Source organism: Panthera leo, chromosome E1, assembly GCF_018350215.1.
Source record: "Panthera leo isolate Ple1 chromosome E1, P.leo_Ple1_pat1.1, whole genome shotgun sequence".
In the NCBI taxonomy this organism is placed as follows: domain Eukaryota; kingdom Metazoa; phylum Chordata; class Mammalia; order Carnivora; family Felidae; genus Panthera; species Panthera leo.
Genome location: NC_056692.1, coordinates 61,120,736 through 61,147,574, shown reverse-complemented (window position 1 = coordinate 61,147,574; position 26,839 = coordinate 61,120,736). Strand labels below are relative to the sequence as shown.

Genomic DNA, 26,839 nt, shown 5'->3' with positions numbered 1-26,839 from the left:
GGGAGCCCCTCAGTCTGCCTGCACCCCTGCCCCTAAACAAAGGTCATAGGTGAGGAGGGCCTGGGAGTGATGGGTGGGATGGGAGGCATCTCTGTCTTTGTCCCTTGCAGGATGAGAAATACCACCAAACGCTTGGGAGACCACTGTCTTGTTCCAATAGGATTGGGGGTGGGAGGGGTCAGTGAGACGGAGAAGGTGTGACACTTTAAGAAATGCCTGGAAAGAAGCAGCCCTGAAAAATTACAGGTGTCCTGCCCTCGACAATTCGTACAACCTGAAATGATCCATATCTGTTAGGTGTTAAGGAAATCTCTCTGTGTCGCTGGAGGTTATGATGTGTGAGACACGGGAAGTTTGTCTCACTGGGCTTTAGGGCACATTCAGAGAAAACACCCTTTCTTCCCTCCCCCAAGGGGAGGTTGGAAAGATGAATTTGGAGGTCAAAGCACAGAGAAAACCATTCTGCAAAACACCAGGAGAAAATAAGGCGTAAATCAGAGCCACCAGGGAGAGTGCAGAGCGGGACTCCTGAGCCCAGCCTGCTGGCTTCCCCCTTGTTCTCGGGCACATGTGACCGGGGGGGGGGGGGGGGACCCCAGTGACCCCAGTGAGAGACCCCAGAGAAGGATAGTACAAGGCCTGTTCTTAGCACAAGCCTGGTGGGACGAGGACACGGATGCCTCTGCCTGCACTCTCAGGTTCCCTTGGGTGGCAATGACCAGAGCGCTTCCAGACCATTGCTTTCCTACCACAGGGGCATTGTGTGTGCCTCTGGGTCAGTCCCTCTGCCCCTGCCCAGCCAATAGGCTGTTCCTGTGGCTTGTGCACATACTTGCTGAACATTCACAGGATGCTTGGTTAGGGCAGTGCGGGACAGGTGCGCCTTGCTGGCGGGGGGGGGGGGGGGGGGGGCGTGCACACCAGGGCTGAAGGCAAGCCGCAGGATGCTCTAGGGTGGGGGGCTGAGAATGAGGAGCAGGACCCACTGCCCACGTCACAGATGACCTGGTAACCTGGGACTCTGCGTCTCCCTCTCCCTCCCTGCACCCCCCCCCCCACTCCCTGTCCCTCTCAAAAATAAACATTACAAAAAGAAAAATGAAATTTCCAGGATACTCTTGTTGCCCAGCTGCACAAGTGACTGCCAACACCTTCGTCCCTCAGAGTGTGGGGCTGCAGAGCCGGCAGGACTGGGGGAGCCAGCAGGTCCGGGAGCCGCCCCTAGACTGGGGAAAAAACCCCTGTGTGCAGCTGGGAGGAACTGGTCCTGGGTCACCCTGTGGTGGCCTGAGAACTCTTGAAATGTATGGAATCGGTAGCATTCGGAGGCGGTTTTACTAGGACTCCCTTCTCTCTTATACGGGCCCCCAGGAAGGCTGTGCACACGTGTGCAGATACACACCTGGCCCACACGGTTCCAGATCCACTGTGTACGTGCAGACTAGCTGGGTCTCATCCCCCCAGAGCGTTCGCACTCACGTCTCTGTCCCTCTCTCTCAGACACACACGCACCGCCACACACACCCTGCCCTGTGAAGGGCAGACCACCGCCTGGCGCCGGCCTGGCGTGGCCACCTTGGCTCACTGCGCACACGGACGGGCTCACCGGTCCGTGCGTGTGGCACACGTGCCTTCCGCAGCTGTCACCTCCGCAGGCTGCGCCAGAGGGCACGACCCAGAAGGGGTCTTTGCCCACACGAGGAGTTTGGGCTCTGATGAGAAGCAGCTGTTGCGGAGTGGGGGCCCTGCGCCCGCAGCCTGGGAGGCAGTGAGGTGCACACAGTCTCTCCGTGGGCCCCGCACTGTCCGTGCTGTCCTTCACACGTGGCTCACACCCCAGGGGTCACGTGCATCCTGCAGCCAAAGTGACCCCCGCTCAAATAGCCAGGTTGGCAGAGATGTTCTGAAGTCCGAACCACTGTTTTCTGAACCACTCACTTCCTCCAGGTGGAGCAGGGGAGTTTGGTTTGGCTGCAGACATTTCTGGAAGTCAGTCAAGTGGGGTCACTGAACCCCACCCCTCCATGCACCCACAAACTGCCTCTGGGGGCCACTGGCCTTCACCCCTTCTGTGGTTCCGGAGGGTGAATAAACACAAGGGGCCTGGTCAGGGGCATTGAGTCCACAGGCACAAAAGAGTGTTAGCGTCACAGCTGGCAGAGCTGAGCGCCCTGCACGGCTTTCCTGCAGCAGCCACGTCCCCGCGTGGGGCTGCCCTGCCCTCCGTGCAAAGGGCTCCCCGCGGTCCCTGTGAGCCTTGTCATGGCAGGCCCAGCACGGCCACACAGCACAGGGACAGCCTCTGAGCCCTCCTGGTGTAGAGACGGGTCTGTCCTCCCAGCCTGAGCCCAGAAGCTGGCAGGCAGATCACACACCCAAGTGGGAGTGTTTTTGTCAGTGGCTGGTGGTAGGTGTCTCAGACCCGGGCTGTGCTTGGGAAGTGGGTTCTGGAAGCATCCTGAGGGAAGGGCGTGTGTGCAGGCCAGGACCTAGCCGGCACAGGGGCCGGAATTCCGGTGCTCATGACAGCTCACAGGGCTGGTGGGGGTCATGTGGAGAGGTAGAGGATGTCCGGTGTGAGAGCACGGCTCCAGGGGCATTCGAGGCTGCCTGGTGGGTGCAGGCAGGAAGGCCATGGCCATGTGGGTGGAGGGACGGGGTAGGAGGGAGAAGCTGCTGTGGTGCCTGGGGCCTACGTGGTCATCCAGGGGACAGTGGCCCAGGGGACCCACGAGGAGCCGTGAGTCCAAGGTGTCGTTTTTCAGTAGATCCATCACGTGGTCCACACATAGGCACCCTCGGTGCAGGCTGCGGATGTCTTAGCACACTCCAGAAGGTTCCCTCAGAAAGGACCACTGTGCCCCAGCGGCCCCGCCCCTGGGCGATGCTGAGCCCACTGTGTCCGCACCAGCGCCCATGTCCTGGGGTTCCTCTTCAGCGGCAGTCTCAGCCGCTGCCCTCGCACCTCCTTGAAGCAGCTGAGCAAGCCTCTTTCTCACTCTGGTTCTGCCGTCTCACGGAGTTGTGAGATTTCTTTCGGACCCTGGAAACACGTCCCTCATGGGATCCGTGTGCCTGATGGACACGTACGAGCGTTTCCTCTTGGTCCCTGGTGGCCCCTTCGTTTTCGTATCACATCTTTCAAAGAGGTGACGTTTTTAGTTTTGATGAAATCCGGTCTATTAATATCTCCTTTCTATTTTGCAAAATTGTGCCCTATTTTATAAAACTTGACTATCCTCCGGCCACAAGTGTGTTCTCGTTTAGGATTAGGTTTAGGATTCTAGCACCTGTGTTTAGTTAGGTCTGTCATATACTTTGAGGTAGATTTTGTGTGTGGTGTGAGATAGGGGTTGGTCTGTTGGTCTTAGATCCTGGGACCTTTTGCTAAACTTCTTGTGTTGTGTCCCAGCCTTTGTGGATACTCTTTTCTCTGTGTTTCTGTTTTCCTGGGTAGAACTGGTACAGTGCTGAGTCGCGATGGGAACGGGCTTTCTGGCCATAATCCCGACCCAGAGACAAGCCCTCAGGATTCCACCCACAGGTGAGATGTTGGCCATGATCAGGATGAGTACTCTGAGCAGTACCTTGACTGGGTGTTGGATTCTGTCAAATACTTTTTTAGTATCTATTGAAACGATTGTATGATTTTTTTTCCTTTTTGGTGATGATGGGGTAAATTGCACTGATTTTCAAATATTAAACCAAACTTAAACATGTAGGATAAATACCGCTTGCTCAAGACATGTGGTGTGTATGTGTGTGTATCTGGTTGGTAATAATCTGTTAAGGGTTTGTGCATCTCTGTCCATAAGGGACTTTGCTCTGTGGTTTGTGGTATATTTGTCTGGTTTTGGTGTCAGTGTATCAAGTTAATGCTGACCTTTTAAGATGGGTTGAAATATGTTCCCGTCCTTTGTTTTATGAAGGCGGTTTTGTGAGATTGATATTCTTCTTACTTTACTGTTTGGTGGAAGGTACCAATAGTTTTGAATTATGAATTCCAGTTTTTAATAGATACAGGGCTGTTTAGATTTCTGTTTCTTCTTAATCATCTTCTGCGGGATTTGCTCATTTTATCTAAGTCATTTAATTTATTGGCATAAATGTGTTAATAATTCCCTTACTCCTTTATTAATGCCTGCAGGTCATGTGATTTGCTTTCTTTTCTTCCTATTGATTTGTGTCCTTTGTCTTTTGTTTTTGTTATGGAAGTTAGAGATGTGTCGCTATTGTTGACTTTCTTCAAGTATAAGCTTTGTTTCTGTTGATGTTCTTTAATTTTTTTTTTTTAACGTTTGTTTATTTTTGAGACAGAGACAGAACATGAACGGGGGAGGGTCAGAGAGAGAAAGAGACAGAATCCAAAACAGGCTCCAGGCTCTGAGCTGTCAGCACAGAGCCCGACGCAGGGCTCGAACTCATGGACTGTGAGATCATGACCTGAGCCAAAGTCGGATGCCCAACCGACTGAGCCACCCAGACGCCCCATGTTTCTGTTGATGTTCTTGATGGCCCCTTTTCTATTTCATTGATCTCTGCCCTTATGTCTGTTATGTCCTTTCTTGTATTTAGTTTGAGTTCACTTTGCCCTTTTTCTGTCTTCTTGAGGTGGGAGCTTCAATCGTCAATCTGAGACCTTTTTTCTTGTATAAGCATTTCACACTACAAAATTTTCTCTGTTCTGGCCACACCCCACAGTTTTGATGTGTTGCTTTTTCATTTTCATTTGGTTCAAAATATTTTCTAATTTTATTGTGATATCTTCTCTCGGACCCCTGGGAAGTTTAGAAGTATGTTGTTTTAATTTCCAAACAGCTGGAGTCCTGCCTGTGGCCCCGCCAGGCTGGCTGCCTTTTGCAACAGCACCTCGAGGGCGTCAGAGCCTCTGGGCAGCCGCCCACCGTGGGCCCCTTGCGCACGACCCTTGCACCCCTTCAGGGGAGGCCTGCCACGCCGGCCGGCCAGGCTTCCAGAACTGCCTGCAGGCCCCTTCCTGCCCCCTGCCTTGGCACCCGCCCCACCACCGTCCCTGCTGGTGCACCTCAGTGCCCCTCCCTGACCCTGGGAGCCCATGAACAGCAGGCACACCTGTCCCTGGCCTGATGCTCAGCCCATTCTGCTGAGGGCCCCATCTCTCCCTTCAGAGTGACCACCATCCCCACTCAGTCTTTGGCATGCGTTTCTTTCTCCTTATTTCACAGGCCTGCGTCACTAAAGAATGCACTGGATAGCTTTGCAGACAGATACTAAGTTCTAGCCGATAGAAACATAACGTGAGCCATAAATGCAAGCCAAAATAGAGTTTGAAATTTTTTAGTCGTCATATTAAGAAGGTATAAAGAAGTAGATGGATTTAATTGTAATATATTTTATTTAATGTATGCAAAATACTATCATTTCAACGTGTGATCGATAGAAAAATATCAATGAGATACTTTACACTCTTCATACTAAGTGTATTTTACTCTCACGGCACATCCGCTAGGCCCAGCTTCATTCACGCACCTGTAACCCGTGTGCTTGGGGACCAGGCTGCTTGTCTCAGCTCAGCCCCACTACCAAGTTGAAACATCCCTTCAGCTGCAGCCAACCTGCCAGAAAATGCCTCTGGATTTGTAGCAAGTAGGAGCTGAACACAGGAAGCTGGGGTTTTGTTTTGTCAAAGTTCACAACTAGCAGTATGAAACCGGTTTTTTTGACAGTCAAGGAAGTTATGGGACACATTTGTTGGGACTGGTAGAAAATGCTGGCATTCAGGAGCCCTTCGGTGATGTCTGGCAATGGGGAGCCCCTGGATTCCAGGACCCTCGAAGCCCCTCCAAAAGCACCAAAAGCCTGATGTGCAGAAAGCAGGGCACGGGGTCCCAAAGGCCACATAAGCTGCCTCGGGTGCAGCTTCCTTGGTCTCAGCAGATACCTTGGTGGTTCAGGTTTGTGCCTCAGCCACAGGCCCAGCTCCTTAGCCGGCTGCAGGCCCCACTGATCCGATCTCTGTCACCGGAGGTTAGAACGGCTGTCTTAGGATTTTGTGGACGTGGAGACTTGCCCTCTAGAGGCTGCCTGCCTTTGCTCGGCAAAAGCTGTTGGTGTCTGTCCACGTTGCTGCTGTGCCTGCAGCCTGTTCTCCAACTGCCAGGGACGGTCCCTTTGTGTGGCTGTTCCACGGTGTCCTATCACTCATTGCAGAGCGTTTAGGTTGCTTCCTGTTTTTTCTGTTGTGTGTAAAGCTGCTTTGAACATTCACGGACAGGTTTTTTTGTTTGTTTTTTTTTTTTTTTCTTTTTTTAGTTATTTATTTTTGAGAGAGACAAAGCCTGACTGGGGGAGGGGGAGAGAGAAAGTGAGAGAGAGAGAGACAGAGACAGAGACAGAGACAGAGAGAGACAGAGAGAATCCCAAGTAGGCGCTGCACTGTCAGTGGAGTCCCATGTGGGGCTCGAACCCACGAACTCAATGGACAGGTTTTGTGTGGACATATGTTTTTATTTTTCTGGGACCCCCAGGAGTGGAGTGGCTGGTTGTGTGGAAAGTCTGATTACCTGCTCGGCCGCTTGCAAGGCGGGTTATGTTCACTGTCCTCTCCTCGGAGTGTAACATCTCACTCGGTATTGTCAGTCTTTAATTCTGGCATTCGCGAGGCTGTATTGTGTTTCATTACAGTTAAATCTCCCTGCCCCTGGCATCCAGTTACCTAGACGCCAGGAGCTCCCACCCCAGGTATGACCACTAAGAACGCCTCCAAACATTTCCAAATGTCCCCCTGAAAGTGTTACCTTACATGGCAAGGGGGTCTTTGTAGACGTGACTAAGGATTTTGAGATGGGAGACCATCTTGGATGGTGCAAGTGGGCCCTAAGTGCACCACGAGTGTCCATATAAGAGGGAAGCAGGGGAGTCACCAGGCCGTGCCAGGAAGAGGGGGCAGGCCAGAGCGGAGGTCCAAGGGGCATGCGGCTGTTGTGAGGAGGTCAGTCCTCCCCCGACTGACCTGGACACTCACACAACAGAGTCACCACCACAGCAGTTTTTGTAGAAGAAATTGGCCAGCTCGTTCCAAAATTTGTTGGAAACGCAAAGATTTAGAATAGTCAAAATATATGTGGACAAGAGCAGAGTTGTCGGCTAGCGCTACCTGACTCCAAGGCTGTGTGGTGCCAGCACAAGGAGGGACCCACAGATCCCTGATCAGATAGAAGGGCTGCACGGCCTGGTGCAAAAGATGTCATTGGGACGTCCGCACATCCACGCACAACAAAACCGAACTCGAGAACCTTACACACAGATTCCTGTGTCGAAACCCTGGCCTCTAACATGACAGAGTTGGGGGGCCTTTGGGAGGTGATTGGGTTAGAGAAGATCCTGAGCGTGAGGCTGGGACCGGTGCCCTTGTCAGCCGGGAGGCCCTTCTGTTGTGCGCGTCCTGGTGGCCGGAGTCCTGGTGGCTGAGGTGAGGGGTCCTGGCTCCACATGTCTTCTCCCCAGGCCCTCCCACCCCTAGAACATCAACGCAAAGAATTCTGCTTCCTGGTGTCCACCCGTGGCTGGGCAGCAGCGAGAGCCTCTTTGGCCCAGACCAGGCGTCGGGGCCACTGGCGGCATGGCTCCCAGAGAAGCCTGGAGGCCCTTCTGCCCTTCACTGGGCTGCCAGAATAGCAACTGAGCCCGGGACCCAGCCCCTGATGTGCTGACAGCCTGGCCTGGCTGAATCAGGGGTCAGGGCTGGGAGGTCTGCCCTGGCCACTCAGGCACATGATGTGGTGCTGGGAGCGGCCCAGACCAGCCATCCTTCAAGGAAAGGCTGGTTTTCTTCCAAGACCATTTCTTCCTATGAAGAGTCTCGGGGAACTTCAGAGGCAGGGTACGCTCACAAAGCATAGGACGCCTCCTCCCTGTGTTGAGGGGTAGTCACTGGCCTTCCTCGGCCCCCACAGTCCCAGCTCACTGCCCTCTGGGAGCCCTTCTGGACACACTCCACACAGCATCAAATTCAAACACGGAATTCGTTCACAGCCTGAAGCGTGTCTAGAACTGAAGACTGGCAAATTTCCAAAAGGCCATCAAACCCCGAGGCTCTGTCCTGCCAGCCTGCCCCCTTCTGGACCTCTGATCTCCCGCTGGTCACAGAAGTGTCAGCAACACCAGGAACAGTGCCCGGCTTCTGTCCTCATCCCTGCTCTGGCCTTGTTCCTTCCCCAAGTTGCCAAGAAGAAAATTCCATCAGCAGGTTTCTCCCGTCACCTGCGGCCAGCATCGTTTCCACGGAGAGACATGAGGCTCCCGAGGGAGCAGGGGACACGTCAGCTGGGAGCTGGCATCTCGGGGACAGGACAGAAAACCATGTAGCCAGTCTCTGCCAGTTGGCCTGTCTCCCCTGTTCAGTCCTCACATTGGGCAGTGAAGCTGGCGGCCTGTGGGAGCACATCTATGTGTATCTTTGTAGGAATATGTGTGCCTCTGGTTTTGTTTTGTAAACAGACACCCTCTCCTAGACTCCACGAAGCCTGGAAAAACCATTTAAAGTTGAAAACATTTACTTGTCCAAAGACTAACACACCATACAATGGACTGGTTTTTCCCTTTCTGGCATACAGTTCTGAGTCTTACCACACATGCGTATGTGTGTAACCACCCCAACCGGCTCGTTTGTGTAAAATGCTGATAAGTATCTTGATGTGCTTCACTGGGCCAGCACTCTGCAAAGTGGCACCACTAACGTTGCCACTCACAGGAAGCCCAGCGACCTACCTGATGGTAGCTTCTGAGAATTGCAAACAGCCCCCGGTGTGGAGTGGACGAGTGTTGGGCTGAGTGGAGGGCTCCGGAACTGTGGGGACCCACAGCAAACATGGTGGAGGGTTCCAGAACTGTGGGGGCCCCCAGCAAACACGGGTGACGCCGTCCTCACTGACCATCATGTAAGCTGGCTCAGACAGCCAAGGGAGAGAGGGACTTTGCTCTGCAGCCGTGTGTGAGGAGGCGGGCCTGTCCTGAGGGGCAGGGTGCCGCTGGACAGTTGACGCATAGAAATACAGTTGACACTTGGACAGAGTGGGGTTTCAGGGTGCCGAAGCTCCGCACAGGCCAAAATCCATGTATGACTTTTGACCCCAAAAAACAACTGCTAATAGCCTACAGGACCAGAAGCCTCACCAGTGACGTGAACAGTCAATTAACACATGTATTTTATACCGTATTCCTACAATAAAGTAAGCCAGAGAAGAGAAAACATTACTAAGAAGACCACTAGGGAAACTCAATAATGGCGCTGCGCTGTATTTATAAAAAAAAAAAATCCATGTTGTAAGTGGACCCACACCGTTCACTCCTGTGTTGTTCAAGGGTGAGTTGTGCTCTCAGAACTCAGAAGAAGTGCTTCCCAGGCCCAGAGGGCTGAGAGGCTCGTTGCCTTTGCTCTGAGCTGCAGCATTTAATCAGTCAGCTTTCAGGGTTCTGTGATGTGCTCAGAGCTTCCAGTGCGGGAGAAACTGAGATTCTGGTCCCAGTTGGAACCGAGTGTCTGGCATGTTCTCACAGAAGTCACATGCTCATGCCCTGCCCATGACCTGTCACTGGCATGAGTTCAGATTTTATGGGTTAATAGGAATTACCTCAGAAAAGAAATGCCCAGGTGTGGAGCCCCGGGGCCCAGCTCTCCACCAGCGGGACTCGTTGACACGTAACACCTTTTTGTCACCACTGGTTGTTTTCACTAGGGAAACAGGGCTCCTTCTCCACCCTCTGGGCCACTGCTGCTCAGACAGACCCCGGGCTCCCACCAGCCAGGGTGTCTCAGGTGCAGTGACCCTGTTTGGTGGGGACAAAAAGCTATGGGTGCCATCACTGCATACAAAGGACCTTCTGAGTCCTGTGGGAACAGGTGGACCCCAGGAAGCAGGAGGCAGGAACATTCTAGAAAGTTAGAATTCCAGACTCTCAAAGTAAAAGAAGTCCTTGAAGAAGGAGCAACTGGAGGTCAGGAAAGATGATGGCAGGAGAGATCCGGGGACAACGTTCTGCAGCTGTGACTTCCCGGCACAGAGATGGTGTTCCAGAAGAAAACCTAAGACAGAACTATGAGGACAGCAGGTGATAGGGTTAGGGTTTGTGTGCACACACTTGGTACGCATTTTGCAATTTTTCTCCTAAGGTAAAAGGTCTGGAAGGGAACACACTGTAAATTTAATACTTTATTTCTCTGGGTGGTACAATTAGGGATGGTTTTAGTTTTTCTGCATGATGTTCTATATTTTGTGTCAATGAACATGTATTAATCTTGTACACAGAAAGCATTTTCAGAACAGAAAATTAATGATTCCACTCAGAAAATTTTTGAGTGTTTTCTTTATAAATGAAAGAAATTGCATTCAATATAAAAGTATAATTATATAGTTATGTGTATCTTTTTTCTCAAAAATGTTTTCCTGGAAATGTTTTTTCAAGGTGGAGCCAGCTTTTTCTCTGACTGTAATCTTGCTTTTTTGTTGATGTTTAAGAAATTCAAGGGTGCCTGGGTGGCTCAGTCAGTTAAGTGTCTGCCTTTTGTTCAGGTCATGATCTTACAGCTCGTGAGTTTGAGCCCTGCTTCAGGCTCTGTGCTGACAATGTTGAGTCTGCTTGGGATTCTCTGTCTCCTCTCTTTCTATCCTTATCCCACTCTTGCTCTCTCTCACAAAATAAATAAAAATAAACTCTAAATTTTTTTTTTTTTTTTTTTTTTTTTTTTTTTTTTCAGAAAAATATAGGGACACCTGGGTGGTTCAGTTAAGTGACCAACTCGATTTCGGCTCAGGTCATGATCTCACAGTCTTGAGATCATCCCCAAGTTGGGCTCTGCACTGAGTGTGGAGCCTGCTTGGGATTCTCTCTCTCCCTCTGCCCCTCTCCCCTGCTCACATGCGCGCGCTCTCTTTCTCTCTCTCTCTAAAAGTAAATAAATATAAAAAAAGAAATTCAGGAAATACAGAAAAGAATAAAGCAAATCCTATGTAACCTCAGCAGTCATTGGCCACTGCTGTTATTATTTAGGTACATTCCCTTCCATACATTTATATATTTTATGGACTCATTCCAAATGTTCTTTATTGTATTGTGCTTTTAAGTGTGAAACTGAATCAAGGAAACCTCATTTAGGGTGGGATAGAGGCGGGCAGGGGGGGCGGGCTGTGGGCCCAGCACTAGTTAGCAATCGCAGACCCAACAGGAGGAGAGGCACCTTGCAGGTGGACACTACTTACTCAGCAACAGGAAGGTTTCCTGCTGCTCCGGCAACAGCCCAGCCAATGAGAAGCCACCATACTTCCAGCTCCCAGTATAGTCCAATGGACATTCTGTTTACAACAGCCCCGCCCAACCTCCCGCCTCCTCTATAAAAGCCTCCCCGCCTTACTCTCCAGACTTCTGTGTAATTCTGGTGAGGTTTTCCTGTCATAGGTTATTTCAAGAGAGTTATTTCTAGAGAGCGTTTTGTAAGTCCTGGGAAAGCGAATGGGGTAATTGCTGAAATGTCAGCGATGCTCTGGGCTCAAGGCTGTGGGACGTGACGGCGCTATGAGAACAGGGCCCCAGGAGCCAGTTAGGAGACCGACCCGCCGTCCCTGCCTAACAGTCCTTGAAACCGCACACCTGCCCCTGCCTTGCTTGCTTTTCTGTAAACACCAGTTTACTCTACGTCTGGAGGCTCCTTGTGTTTTTCTCCCATGCTCTAACATTCTTCGATGTTTCTACCTGGCGAACGTGAAATAAAGACCATGTGCAGTTTGCTCCTGCCGCTGTTTTCGCTGCAGAGGCAGCCCTGCACGTCCGCCCAGTCTCAGCATCTGGAGACTTTTTCTTCAGCGTGGCTACATATATTGAACCAACCTTGCAATCCTGGGATAAAGTCCACTTGGTCATGGTGTAGGGTCCTTTTTCTATGATGTTGGGACTCCATTCACTAGTGTTTTGTTGAACATTTTTGCAACTGTATTCATAAGGGATCTTGGTGTGTAGTTTTGTGATATTTTTGACTGGATTTGGTGTCAGGATAATGCTGGTCTCTTCCAGAATGACTCAGGAAGTGTCTCCCACACTTTTCTGTTGTTTGGAAGACTTTGTGAAGCATTGATATCAAGTTGTTAAATATTTGATAGAATTACTGGTGAAGCCCTCTGGACCTGGGCTTTTCTTTGTGGGAAGTTGTGGTTGGGGTTTTTTTTAAAACTACTTTTTCAGTCTCTTACCTGTCATAGATCTATTCATAGTTTCTATTTCTTTTTCAGTCAATTTCGATGATTCATGTCTTTCTAGGAGTCTATCTGTCTCATGTACACTATCTTTTTATCCTGTTTCAGTTTTTCTTGTCCTAATTAAAAGCAACATATTTATGTTTTGTTTTCACATGAAGCTTCACCACCAGTCAAAAGCAGGGGGACCTCCTTATTGAACACAATCAGTGAGCGTTAACCTGGGAACAGGACCCCAGTGGGGCCACTCATTCTGTGGGCCCCTCTTCCCCCATCTGTTAGCCTTGGGCACCAGATACTGTTGATGTGGCTGTAAAGTCCCTTGAACTGCTATACCTCAAAGAAAGGCAAATTCATTTGTCACTTTCTGACTTACACTTTGTGGAAGAGAAGTTGTAAGTTGTTTGTGATAAGGTGTTCTCCAATAATTATGTCAGTGTCGTTGCTTCTAGGTCTTTACCTCCAATGGCCCAACTGTGATCATGCCCACCTGGTTCTGCTCTCGAGCATGGTTCTCCCACGTGGGCCCATTTGACGAAGGCGGGCAGGTAAGTGTGGGCCCCTTGTGGGCCCCCTCCTCTGGGGTAACACTCTGGGGTGCGAATTCCCTGAATCCCAGCCCTACCTACTTCAAGGGTGCTGTGCCCTCTCTGGGGATCCAGGGATTAGGAAAATGCCTTCCATGAAGGCCTTCCCAGCACTTCTCCTGCCAGCTCGGCTGAGTGTTCCAGAGAGTATCTGAGGCCCTGGCACCACCTGGGATTTCTGTGTGCAGGCCCAGGCTACCTCATCCTGGCTTAACAGCTGTTCGTAGGAAAGCACAGGCCATGGAGTCACCCTCCTGTTCACTCCATGGACTGGGCCACAGCTAGTGGACATGTGAATTACTCTGCCGTGCACTGTCTGACCTTCCCGTCTCTCCACCTTGCTGGGATGGGAGACCAGGTCACTTTGTCATGGAGGTGTGCTAATTCATGATTTTAGGGCATTTGGTATCATCCCTGTGTTCTTGTTTCTCCCCGCAAATTCATACAGATAGAACTATGTACGTGTGATACCACCCTGCCCAGGGGCCCCAGTCTCAACTTCACCAGCAGCAGCAGGGGCCAAGGCAGGCAGAGCTTTTTTTTTTTTGGGGGGGGGGGTGGTGGCTCTCAGCCAACAAGTTCTCCCTGACTGTGAGACAACAGGGTGGGTAAAGGGAAACTCCAGCAAATCTCCCCACCTAAGCAGGTGCTACAAAAGGCCCCTGTTCTCTTTGGACCTGAATCCAAGCACCCGCTTTCATATTCTTCTGCAGAAAATGGCCCAGAAATGGTCATCGGGAGGTGATCCCTGAGGAACACTGACTGAAAGATCTGACAAATCCCTAATTCACAGCCATGAGTGGTCTCAGGATTCAAAGTACATCAAGCCTTTTAGCTCAAGGCAATTCTTCCTGGAGTAGAAGTTCCTGGGGGCAAAGAAAGGCCATCAGTCCCTTTGTACCAGGGCTGAGGGACCAGAGACCAGAGACAAGGGATCAAGGATCACATATCAGGGACCAGAGATCAGGCACCAGATATCAAAGACCAGGGATCAGATATTAGGGACAGCAATCAGGGATCAGGGACCAAGAATCAGATATCAGGGAGCAGAGACCAGAGACCAGATTTATTTCAGGGACCAGAAGTCAGATTTCAAGCACCAGGGATCAGAGACTATGGACCAGAGACCAGGGATCAGAGATCAGGGATCCAAGTTGAAGGACTGGGGACCAGAGATCAGGAACATTGATCAAAGTTCAGGGACCAAGGATCAGAGATGAGGCACCTGAGATTGGGGACTAGAGACTAGAAATCAGAGAACAGGGATCAGGGACCAGAGTTTAGGGACCAGATCAGGGGCCAAAGACTACAAATCAGGGATCAGAGACCATAGACCAGAAATTAGAGATCACAGACCAGGTACCAGGGATCAGAGACCACGGACCAGAAATTAGAGATCACAGGCCAGGCACCAGAGATCAGGGGCCAGAGACCACGGACCAGAAATTAGAGATCACAGATCAGGGATCAGGGACCAGAGTTTAGGGACCGGAGATCGGGGCCCAGAGACCACAGACCAGAAATTAGAGATCACAGACCAGGCACCAGCGATCAGGGACCAGAGTTTAGGTACCGGAGATCAGAGCCCAGAGACCACGGATCAGAAATTAGAGATCACAGGCCAGGCACCAGGGATCAGGGACCAGAAATCAGGTTTGGGGACTGGCCCTCAGGTAATTTTCCATGGGCCTTAGTGAAGAGCCACAGTCTACCCAGGGCCAAGAGCCTGTGGCTCCTACTCTGTGGAGAGAGGGGCAAGTGGCCGAAGCAGCAGAAAACAGTCCAGGTGCTAAATGATGTAGCAGGTGACCAGAGGTGTGGACTGGGGTGGCCCAAGGGTCAGCAAATAAGCCGGGGCTCCAGGGGGATGGAAATAGTGGTTGTGAGCTGGACCTACAAGGTGGACAGGTTTTAACTGGGAAATGCACTTGCAGAGGCAGGCTGGGAGGGGGAGGGGAGATTTGGAGGTAGGTACCGTGCTGGCACAGGGTGGCATCCAGCCGTGGTAAGCAGCCTCTGCTACCAAGCTAGGGAATCTGAATGCCCCCAGGAGGCAACCAGTTCAGGCCCTTACACAAAAAGGAAAGTAACAAAAAGGCCTTTGTTCGTTCTGAACATGCCTTCTGAGGGCAGGCTGGCCTGGGTGGGAAGGTCGGGAGAAGGCCCGTCACTGCCCGGGGAGAACTGGCTGCCCAGAAAGGCTGGCCGCCAGCACTTTCCCGATGTGCATTTCGTCTGGTGGAAAGAGCCGGCTGGAGTTGGCTTGTGAGGGGGGAGGCCACCCTGCCCTCCCCCCGCCGCGTGCAGCACCCCCCCATGCCCTGCCCTCCCCACACCGTGTGCAGCCCCCCCACGTCTTGCCCTTCCATGCAGCACCCCCCCCCCCCCCCCGCCAACGCCCGGCCAGCAGCTCAGAGCTCTCAGTGTCAGCCATTCTGGTTGGTCTTGGCGGCTTCTCATTTTTATTTGCGTTTCTGAGACCACTAAGGATGTTAAACAATTTTTATGTGTTCATTGGCCGTTTGTTATTTTATGAAATGTCCAAATCTTTTGCCCACTTTCAAGTGGGTTGTTTTGTGGTTGTCAAACTGGTGGCATTCTTTTTTTTTTTTTTTTTTAATGTTTATTTATTTTGAGAGAGAACACATGAGGGTGAGCAGGGGAGGGGCAGAGAAGGGGGTGGAGAGAATCCCAAGCATGCCCCACACTGTCAGAGCAGAGCCTGATGTGGGGTTCCAGCTCATGACTCATGAGATCGGAGGAAACCTAGAGTTGCGCATTCGACCTAATGAGCCCCCCAGGCGCCCACATTGTTGGCATTCTTTACCGGGTATTTGCTTGTGGATGTTTTCTTCTATTTGACTTCTGCATTATGGGATTTCCTCACTTCCACAGCCTGAGGACATCGGGGCCATAAGGCTGTGGCTCCCATCCCTGGGGGGTCTGCGTCGCCCCCCCCCCATCGCCCCAACCACAGCCTGCACACTACACACACGGCCTGCACCGCGTCATTGCTGCAGGAGGGCGGCTACTCAGCCATCCGGAGACAGCAGCCATCACCCACTCTGGGCTGTTTAAATTTCTCTGGTGTTGAAGGCTTGCATTTTGTTCTAGTGGTTATTTCTGTATTTCTCTCTTTTCAGATACCCATAGTCCTGTGTATGCTTCTTAAACCTTCTCTGGTCTGCTATTTTCCATTTTCGAAAGGTATTCTGACGCTCATCTGCTTCCTGTACAACCTGCAGTGAGACCCTCTCTTCCCTTCTCCCGTTTTGTTGTGTGATTTCCAGTAATGTTGGAAGACATACACACGTGGATACGTCGCCCACCCGACCCTGCGTCCACAGCCATACACGTCCCGCTCAGAACGTGGTCCTTGGTCCTGCTACTTGAGGGACATGGCCGTACAGAACACCCTTGGCTCATTTCCTTTCCTTGAGAGTGAAAATTCTGTTCTGCTCTTGCCTTGGTTTGTTGCTTTCCAGAGTCTGACGCTCACCGAAGTCTCTCTACCTGGTGAGCGCGTGATCGTGCCTGGAGGCTCTGAGGGTTATTTCCTTGTCAAAAACTAATAGCTTCACAGGGACTTAACTGCTGCGCCTTTCCGGTAGGTGGGTACAGGTCTGCTGTGTTTCCCAGAGTTTCCTTGGCACGTACTTTTCAGTGTGCCCTCTGCTCTGTCGTTTTCTTCCTCTGTTTTGCAGACTCTGGTTTCACATCAGTGGAATGGTCCCTGGCTTTACTCTCAGGAACTTTCTCTCCCACTCCTACGTTTCTAGGCTTCATTTCTCATATGATTTTATCTTTTCCTCCTATTTCTATTTTGAGTTCAATCAATCCCCTCTTATTTTAGAGGTTTATTGAGGAATAATTCACGTACCATACAATTCATCTGTTTAAATGTGCAGTTGGACGTTTTCTAGCAAATCCTCAGGCACACAGCATCACCAGTCTGCTGCCAGGAGCGGCCAGGCTTGGGAGGCACACCCTTCCCCCCGACCCCCCCACCCCCTGACACCCCCCCCACACACCGCTGCCCGGGTCCCCCTTGCCTTCTCAGGTGCAGGGACGGTTCGATGCTGATCTGACTCCTGGTTCGGGGTCGTCTTTGTTGTGGTTACATCAGCAGGTTGAATTTTATTCATCTGGGGAAGTGTCTGACTTTCTGCACTCTCTCCCACTGGCTCCGCGTAGATGACTTTGCGTGGCCCTGTTCTCAGGGATCCACACGACCCGCTCTCCTGCCACTGTCACATGCAGCTTCCAGAGCGTATCAGGGACTGGCGCCTGCTCTGCGCTCCCGTCTGCCCCAGGACCCCAATCCCCTCTCACCCCATCACCAGGGTGTGCTGCCCTGCCCGCCACACCCCCACCTCCGGGACCCTCAGTGTGCCCGCCCCGCCTGCCACGCCCCCACGTGCGGGACCTGGCACAGTCCTTGGTTCCCAAGGTCGGCTCCAGAGTGTCTGTCCACCTGGGTGACTCTGTAAGGCCAGACAGGCCCGGGAGTCCAAGCCAAGGAGTCTGGTGCACACTTCCTTGTATTATGGGCGGACCCCGAGCCGGTCGAAAGGTGCCACGTGCTCACGGCAGGGTGACTTGGGCACAGAGCCTGTGGCGATCCACAGCAGTCTAACAGTGGGGAAAAGCTGTGAACACCCTCGTTTCCAACGTGCGAGTGGACAAGTGCGTCAGCACACGTGACTTGAAGGACTAGTTTTTACAAAGACCACGGTGACGTGAAAAGATTTATAATAAAACATTAAGGTAAAAACCAAGCTTCAAAACTCTTTGCAGCTCTGCTGAAAGTGTGTCCGCAGGAGAATAAACACGTGGGCCACACACAGAAGCTCAGAGCAGCTTTGTGGTGACAGAGTCACAGGTGATTTGCGTAGGTCCCTTTTTCTAATTTCCTGTCTTTCCAAACCTTTATAGAGCAAACTGTAACCATGCACTTTACAGGTTTAGGAACAGGAAGGAAAAGGTGGGCTTTCTTCTTGGGATCTGGAAGAACTCACCTTCAGGGTTTCCTTCTTTCTGGCCAGAAGGAAAGTCGTGAGAATTTACTTGGATGTGGCCCTGGAGCACCACTGCTCCCCACAAGGCAGAGAGTCTGAGCCACTGTCCACCCTCCTGGGCACCTGCTCACCAGGAGCTCAGACTCCTATGGCCAAAAACTGTACAGAGGCTGAGTTGGTAGCGGTGACGCAGCCTGGAAAGAGCCTGGGAACCGAGAGCCGAGCCGGGAGTTGCGCCCAGCGCAGCGCTTCCTGGTGGGGCTCAGCCCTTCCCAGAAGCGTCCGGCCCAGAGCCGGAAGCAGCAGTGCTCCTGGGGAGCCAGGCGTACTGGGTGTCACCAACGCTGACGAGACCTGGCGAAGAGCCAGTCTGGGGACATGCTTGCCGCGTGGAGCGGTGGGAGATGGGGTCTCCCTCGGGATTCCATGCCCCCGAGGGCAGCCGTGCGACCTTCCTCTTGGGGAGAGAGGCAAACTGGGCAGCGGCCAGGAGGCCCTGGAGAGGCCGCAGTCAAGTCGCGGGCTTGGCTGTGGCGCCCGCGCTGCCTTGGGCTTGTGAGCCGACCTGGGGTTCAGGCTGTAGACCTGTACAGTCAGAGACCAGGCCCCGGGGCGCACCTTCAGTGACGCACTGCTTACAGCCAGGAGGGTAGGCAGGACCCAGACCTCTCCGCCCGCTGTCACTCTAGAGTTTAGGGAATGAAAAGGGGGCTGAGCCAGTGTCTGGCTTCCAGCTTCGGTGCTCAGTGCTGAGCTCGGCCAGCCCGACCGGCTGGGGGATGGTGGGAGGCTGAGTTCTCTCAAGACAGGAGAGCTCTCAGGTCCGTGCAGCACAGAGACCCCGTTTGTGGGGGGTGGGGGGGGGGGAGCATAAGCGAGGGTGACTCTGGGGCCTTTCGTCCACCCCTGTGGCCCTAGCTCTTCCTGGCCATCACGTCCTCATCCTGAGATGACGTCCCCACACTCGAGTGCTGGGCACGCCAGTGACACTGGAGCCTTGCAGATGAGGCTGGGCGTTACTCCCCACCTCCAGTCACCTGAACTAGCGCTCACACGGAAGCCTCTGGCACAGGTGTGTCTTCTGCGGTGAGCGAGACACCAGCAACGTCGATGCTTCTGTTTCCCCCGCAGGGTGAGCCGGAGGACCTGTTGTTCTTCTACAGCCACCTCAGAAAGGGCGGCGGGGTCATCCGTGTGGACCAGAGCCTCCTCCTCTACCGCTACCACCCCAACGCGGCCACACACTCTGTCCTCGAGTATGTACGTCCCAGGGTTCCAGACCTGGTCTGGGGGCCACGAGGGGCCAGGGTTGAGCATGAGGGGCTGAGGTCCAGGGTCAAAGGTGAGGGATTAGGGTCCAGGTCGAGGTCCAGGGTTGAGCATGAAGGACCAGGGGCCAGGGTCGAGCGTGAGGGGTCAGGGTCTGGGGTTGAGGGTGAGGGGCCAGGGTCAAGTGTGAAGGGCTGGGGTCGGGGGAGAGGCCGGGGGCCAGGGTGGAGGGTGCAGGGATGGCCAAAGTCTAAGCCAGGATCAGTGGGGTAGACACAGGTCACCTGGTGTGGGTCTCTACCCCAGGTGAGCATGGCCAGTGTGGGTACACAGAGTCTGTGGCCTTCATGGGGGAAAGCCGTCCCAGGGTCTATGGTTGGCGGTTTCCCCAGGATGAAGGCCACGTCTGTCCCCTTTTTCACAGTGAGGTAGAATCTTGCGTACGTGTCCCGTTGAAGTGTTGGTCTCAATTGCCGTGAGCTGATGGCAGCCTCCCAGTGAGCCCGGTGCCCGTCTAACTTGGCTACAGGTGGGCTCATTGTGCCCTCTCTGCCCCCACCGAGGGGGCTGCTGTGATGGCATCTGCTCGGCCCCATGTCCCCAGTGGCCGGCGTGTCCTCGGGCGTGTCCTGCCCGGGCAGGAGGGGTGGAACATGGAGGAAGGCGAAGCGAGGGAAGGGGCGTCCTCCTGTTTCTTCGGTTTGAACTGTGCGTGCGTGGGCACGTTTCTCACAATTACAAGTGTGTGTCCCCTTGGTGCCTCAGGGTTGTGACACTGCTCACTTTTGGGAACAGGGTTGGGGGAACTGGGCCCTCTGAATGCGAAGAGCTTGACCCCGGGGCGCGTTCCTGTCTTGGAAGCAGGGTTCACTGTGCTTCCCTGCAGGGTGTGAGAAGGCTGCAGCTTCTCAGCTGAGCGTCCTCGTCTGGGGAGGGCTGCCATCCACCTACACAGGGGGCGTGGTGCCAGTCTGTGTGACGGTCACGTGTGGGGCCCAGGTTGCAGTATCCATGTTGACTCGGGAGGTCAGGCGTATTGTTGCATGTTGAAACTTCCGTTTTCCGGCTTTCAGCAGAAGAGCTCAATTTTGGTTGTCCTCTGTTAAATCTGAATTTTTATATAATAGCTTTGGTGGGGCATCATTGTTTTCGGTTTATTGTCATGAAGCTGACTCTGTGCCAGTGTGATTTACACCCAAGGGGAAGAGGTCATGTCACAGGACAAAGCACCAGATGTCTGTGTGTCTAATCACAGTCTCCACATGAAAAACCCCAACAGAAACAGTCCGCAGCTACAGTTGGAGGTTTTGTGCCACGTTCCAGTAACCGAGAGAAACAGGGAAGTCTGCCAGGGTACTGGAGTCACACTGGTAACCGTGACCTGACTCGGGACATACACTCGACCACAGAAGACGTTGTCCCTTTAAGATGCAAGATGGACAATACTTTGGACCAGAAAACAACTCTGAATCAATTTCAAATGATTGCAGTCATACAAGGTATGTTTTATAACCACATAGAATTAAATTAGAAATCATTAACACATCCTAGAAGTCCAAAATACTTGGAAATTAGGCAACCAAGGGGAAAAAAAATCACACAGGAAATTAGAAAAAAATTTAATTTGATGAAACTAAAATGGTCACAATTTATAGAATTCAGCCGGGGCACACAATCCACGCATTTGCCATGAACGATTGAAAGCACAGTTAAGGCATCTGTGTGGTGGCACCAAACATAAAATGCTTGTGGGTAAATTTCACAAGGTGTGTGTATGTCTGCAAAGTGCTGCAGGAAATCCAGGAAACCCTGTAGGGCGGACGCAGGGGCGCCACCTTCGTGGTCTGAAGACTCAGTAACGTTGGTGCTCATTCTTCCCAAACTCGCGGTCCCAGGACAGGAGCCTGCTGGCTTCTTTGTGGAAATTGATATCTTGGTTCTGAAATCCTCGTGGAAAATTGAAGGACCCAGAATGGCCAAAACAGCCTTAAAAAGAGCAAAATTTGAGGACTCCCCGCGCTAGATTTCAAGACTTACTCTGAAGTCTTACACGGCGGTCAGGAAACAGCAACAGCATTGAGAGAGACCAGGGAAACAATCCAGAAATACACTCAAAATTGTATCACAGATTGATTTTCAACAAAGTCTCCAAAGGCATTCAGTGGAAAAGGAAAGTGTTTTCAACAAGTGGAACTAGATATTCACATGAGAAAAAAAAGAAAGAAAATCACAAACCATACAGAAAAACTAATTCCAGGTGGATCTTAGATAAAAATACAGAAACAGCTAAAGTAGAAAGCATCTGAAAAAAAAAAAAAAAAAAAAATAGGGGCGCCTGGGTGGCTCAGTCGGTTAAACGTCCGACTTCGGCTCAGGTCACGATCTCGCGGTCCGTGAGTTCGAGCCCCGCGTCGGGCTCTGGGCTGATGGCTCAGAGCCTGGAGCCTGCTTCCGATTCTGTGTCTCCCTCTCTCTCTGCCCCTCCCCCGTTCATGCTCTGTCTCTCTCTGTCTCAAAAATAAAAAAAAATAAAAAAAATAAAAAAAATAAAAAGAAAGCATCTGGAGCAAACACTAGGGGACGTCTTCACAACTTCAGGGCAGACAAAAACTTCTCAGTGAGGATGTGAGAAGCATTCACCATTTAAAACTTCATAAAGTGGACTTGATAAAAATTAAAAACCTTTGCTCATCAAGAGACACCGTTCGGAGGTTGAGTGGCAGACTGCATTCTGAGAGGAGACGTTCACAAATGGGAGGTGCGTACAGGACCCCGAGCACCCACGAAGAAAGGCAGAATACTTCAACAAACACAACATTTCACAAAACAATACCGTGTAATACGTAAATAATGTAAACCCTCTACACCTCCAACAGAAGGGCTAAAGGTAACGTCTGCCAATTCTAACGGGTGAAAAAGTGTGGCTCTACCAGAACTGTCATACTCTGCTCTCAGGAGTGTAAAAGTACATCCTCTCTGGAAACCTGGCATTCTTTAAATTAATTAATATCCCCGGTGCCCCAGCAGTCCACGTGTGGCTGTTTAGGCAAGAGACGTGAAAGCATCGTTCAACATATCGCTGCTGATACAGCCAAGAACTGGGAACAACCCAAATGGCCATCAATAATTGAACAGATAACCACTGATAGACACAGGGACCGGGGTTAATGTCAAAGCAATATGGTCACTAAAGAGGCCAGACACAAAAGATGCTTTTGTGGGATGGCGCTTCCTGGAAGCACTCCCACCAGGCAGAAAGCATGCTGTTCGACATCACAACTACTCCACAGTGGGGGGGAATTGCCGCTGGCGTGTGCACGTGGGACTGGATCCAGCGTTTGGTGACAGTAATTAGAACTAGATAGAAATGAGATCCATGACATAGGGGACATTGGGAACCCCCCCCCCCCCACCGTGCCATCAGGGCTGGGACATTGGGAACCCCCCCCAACATGCCATCAGAGCTGGGACATTGGGAACCCCCCCACACATGCCATCAGGGGTGGGACTCCACCACATGCCATCAGGGCTGGGACATTGGGAACCCCCCCCCCCACGGCCATCAGGGGTGGGACCTTCTCCATGTGCCATCAGGGGTGGGACGTCGGGGCTCTCCTCTGTCATCATCGTGAATGTTCCCATCCATGTGTCCTCACCTTAGATTCTCAGAAGACAGCGGAAAGGGATCTCTCTGTAGGACTCAGTGGTGGCCCACAGTGTGGCAGGAGCCCGCGTGTCCAGGAAGGACCAGCTGCCGGCCACTGGGCTTTGTCCCCACACGCCCTCATCTTGTTTGCATGGGATCACTGTCTTTTATGTTGAGAGGTTTCTCTCTTTTTTGCAGCGTGAGGCTTTGCCACCCACAACACAAAAGAAGTGATCTCATGTTAGTTTCTGTGTTGGATTAAATGCTTTGAGCTGTGAGTGGCAAAACCTCAGAGTAATGAGCTTTAATTACACCCTCGGGCTTGTCGGGAGTTGAGTTTCCTCAGACTCTGCCGAGAGGCCCCCCTGTGAGAGCTCTCCCGGGTTGTCCTTGTATTTTAAACTGGGGATGGCCAGCGGTTACCTCACTGGGCAATTTTCACCCTATTTCCCGCGGCCACCTTCCCAGCCCCGCGGCCAAGGCCAGCACGGTGGGTGCGCGGCGGTCACGCCTTCCCCCGCGTCTTTCCACTTGGACCACATGCAATGGCTCCCTGACCGCACGCGCTGCCCGCTGCCCTTCCCGCGTGAGCACCACCTTCTCCTATGGCCTCTCTGACCCAGCGGCTGCCCAGGGACAGGAAGGCCGTAGCGCGTGGGCACGTTCTGGTCTGCGGGTCGCTGGCCATGCTGCTGCGGGAACTGTCCTGTTTTCCATAAGGCACGTGTGTTTGTGACAGTTTCTAAATTGTATCATCACGTGCCGGCATCTCAGGGCCCCGGACACCTGAGCAGACTGGAGGTGCAGGTGGCTCCTCTGCGTGGCCCCTTGCGCTGCCTCATCCCTGAGCTCCTGGGTTGGGGCTGGGGCACGTCTTCAAATGTCCACAAACACGCTGGGGCATGGCGATAATAAGTTTATTTATTAGAGAGCAAGTCGGGGAAGGGGCAGAGAGAGTGAGAGAGAATGAATCCCAAGCAGGCTCCAAGCTGTCAGCACAGAGCCCAACGTGGGGCTCAATCTCATGACCCTGGGATCATGACCTGAGCTGAAATCTAGAGCCGGACATTGAACCAGCTGAGCCACCCAGGTGCCCCTGCCCTCCAAATTCTTAGCGATGCTTTCACGCCTGTGATTTAGGCCCTTTTCACGTGTGACCACATTAAACAGGAAACAGCTGAGTGTGCCAGCCCCCCACCCCGGTAGTGGCTGGGCCTCCAGTCTGCTTGTAGCAAGGCGCCTATGGAGGGGTCCCCACGTGGGCCAGGCGGGAAGCTCCCGCAGGAAACCTTCACCTCCAGGCGGCTCTTGGGACATGCCCAGGCTCTTGTGCTTGCCTGAGCTCACCTGACATTGGGGTGGCTACGTCCCCTCAGGCTCCCCAGGGTCTGTGCCTCGTGTCCCTTGGGTCCGTGAGGACACGGCCCTGAGAAAGGCATGCGCCACTGGGTGTGAGGGTGGGTGAGGCAGCGTGGCCCTCGTTCACCCTTCATTCCTTCAGCCAATGCCGGGTAGGGAGGAAGGTCTGGGGACAGCTGGGGGCCCCGCCCACGTGGTTCACCCCCCCCCCGCCCCCCGTGCCCCCACAGGACCACCATCTGGACCCATCGCGTGCGCTTTCTGGAAGAGCGGGTGCTGCCACACTGGGCCACCTTTACCATCTGGAACGCGGGCAGGCAAGGCCGCCGGCTCTATCGCAGCCTGACAGCCGGGATGCGGCGCAAGGTGGGCCCCCGTCCCCCTCCCCGTCCTCCCCCTCTGCCCCACGCCTCCCACCCTCCCCGTCCCTGAGGCTGGTGTCCTGCACCCCCAGGTGGTTGCTTTCTGTGACGTGGACGAGAACAAGATCAGGAAAGGCTTCTATTGCCACGAAGACTCTCAGGTGCGTGGGGCCCAGGAGCCCCTCCAAGGAGGGCCTGGGTCACACACGGGTCACCACCCCTACCCCGCCAGGAAACAGAGCAGCCAGTGCACAGAACCTTCCTCCCCGGGGAAGGCCGCCTGCAGCCACAAAGCTGCCAGGCCCAGCACAGGTGAACCCATTTCCTGGGCGACTCGGGCCCCAGAGTGACCAGTGTCCCTGCCTGGCCCGTCCTCCCACTGGAGGGCACCTCAGGGCCGGACAGGGGTGAAGGCTGCGGGGCGGCCACAGGCGCGCATGTCTGGCGCGTCCGGGCGTCCCGAAGGCCAGCACAGAGCCGAGCCCACGACGCCTCTCCTCCCTCAGGAAAGGCCGAAGCCTCGGGTTCCGATCCTGCACTTCCGAGCTGCACGGCCGCCCTTCGTCATCTGCGTGAAGCTGGTGAGTGTCAGCCGTGGCTGGGCTCCACTGATGACGGCGTGGCTGGAACAAGGCCCCAGCTGTGGGATCAAGACGTCTGACACGTGGCCAGGCATCCAGGCCCTTGGCTTGGGCCACCTGTCTGGAGCCGTGGTCTCGGGCCGGGGGTGGTGACCGCTGCTCTCAGGGGTCCGCTGGGGTGTTGGGAGAGGCCGCCATGGTGCCTGTGTAAAATGGGCTGCATTTCTATAAAAGCAACGTTTTTTGGAAACCTGCTCGGTGCCAGGCCTGAGGCACCTTCCGGGTGCTGATCGGATGCTGTGGCAGAGACGAAGGGTGGAAGGTGGTGGAAGCGTCCCTGAGACACCCCTCTGACCCAGCACCGTGGTCCCCGTGCCCAGGGCCGTCCCGAGAACTCTCCCCACCTCATCCTCCCCACCCCCTCCGCAGGGTCCCGGGGACACGGGTGCCCGCTTCTCAGCTCCAGCTTTGTGTTGGGATCACACAGCGGGGTCCTGGGGACCCCGGTCTGCTTGCCCACGTCAGGCTGGCCTGTGAATCTACTTGCTGAAATCCGGCTGTGAGCCCTGGTCACATCCAGCCTGGCAACGGCAAGGGCACAGTCCGGACGTTCTCGTGCCTGGAGACCTGAAGGGTCTTGGGAGGCCCCACCCCCAGCCTCCCTTGGGTGAGCCTTGGGTGGCCCTCACCACCTTCGTGAGACCTCCAGCAGGCTCAGCCTGCCTCTCCCGCCGGACGTGCCCGTAGGGCCGCCTCTTGCCTTGCTGACCTCCAGGCACTCTGCACAGATTCTGGTGCCCGTCCTCCGTCTGTTAGAGCCGCAAACATTTTCTCCCACGTGGGACTTGCCTTTCCATGGAGCCTTCCAGGAAAGGTTACTTCCCACACGGGGACATTCATAACCTTTCTCTTACGATGAACACCTGTGTTCCGTGGAGGAGATCCTTCTCCGGGGTCGGAGAGCTGCATTCTCACTTGTATGAATACACATGTCATCTTTCACATTTGGATGCCTAGTGCACCCCAGCTATGGGGCCAGTGGGCTCAGGTGGGCCGAACGGGCATGCAGGGCCCGGTGCTTGCTGCGGGGGGGGAGGGGGGACCACAGGATGGACGGGGACACGTGCCACCTCTTCCAGCAGCTGCCAGCCCGTGAGGCTGAGCTGGAGGCGCAGTAACCAGGGCACCGGGAGCCTTCGGGAGGCGCAGTCCGTCCTGCTCTGAGCCTTGGGCTCAGGGAGGGGGCGCCCTTCTTCCCTGCTGGCTGCTTTAAGACCCTGTGCGGCCAACACCTCAGGTCGGGCGGGGCCGGTGGCCCGGGGAAGGGCCCCCAGGTGGGGCTGGGAGCACGGCTCCAAGGGGCTGGACTCTGCCTCTTGCTGGAGGGGCCATCCCGAGTCCCCGCCTGTGGAAACTGCCAGAAGCAGACACGTGTTGTCCCAGGCTGCTGTGCCGGTGCTGACCCGTTCCTCAGCGACAGACGACTCACAAGGTGGCGGTTAGAACCACGTGGCCGTGAGCCTTCCTGTGCGGTTTGTGCGGAAGCGTGTCCGTCTCTCGGAAGTGGGGGGTCACGGGGTCACCGTGTTCAGTGTTTGGGTCACGGGGTCACCGTGTTCAATGTGGCACCATTTCACGTTCCCACTGCAGCGCAGGGGCGCCAGCGTCTCCACGCTGTCCGCTGGCGGTGGTGTTCCAGCCGTCCGGGTGGCTGCTAAGTGTGGTTTTGATCGTGCGTCTTCCTGACAACTGATGATGCCAAGTCTTTGCAGCTGCTTGTTGGCCGTGCGGGT

At 53.7% G+C, this 26,839-nt stretch overlaps 1 protein-coding gene across 2 annotated transcripts in view; it reads left to right on the top strand.

Annotated features, from left to right (window-relative positions):
* B3GNTL1 (UDP-GlcNAc:betaGal beta-1,3-N-acetylglucosaminyltransferase like 1) overlaps window positions 1-26,839 on the top strand; it is a 94,025-nt gene that overhangs the window by 59,265 nt on the left and 7,921 nt on the right. Inside the window, exons 7-11 of one of the 2 annotated variants that reach the window (XM_042916801.1) lie at window positions 12,677-12,772; window positions 18,961-19,085; window positions 24,334-24,469; window positions 24,558-24,626; window positions 24,972-25,046. In XM_042916801.1, the coding sequence (XP_042772735.1) occupies window positions 12,677-12,772; window positions 18,961-19,085; window positions 24,334-24,469; window positions 24,558-24,626; window positions 24,972-25,046 (501 nt within the window). Of the gene's footprint in view, window positions 1-12,676; window positions 12,773-18,960; window positions 19,086-24,333; window positions 24,470-24,557; window positions 24,627-24,971; window positions 25,752-26,839 lie in introns of those variants that run through there. The other variant, XM_042916800.1, reaches the window with a different exon arrangement.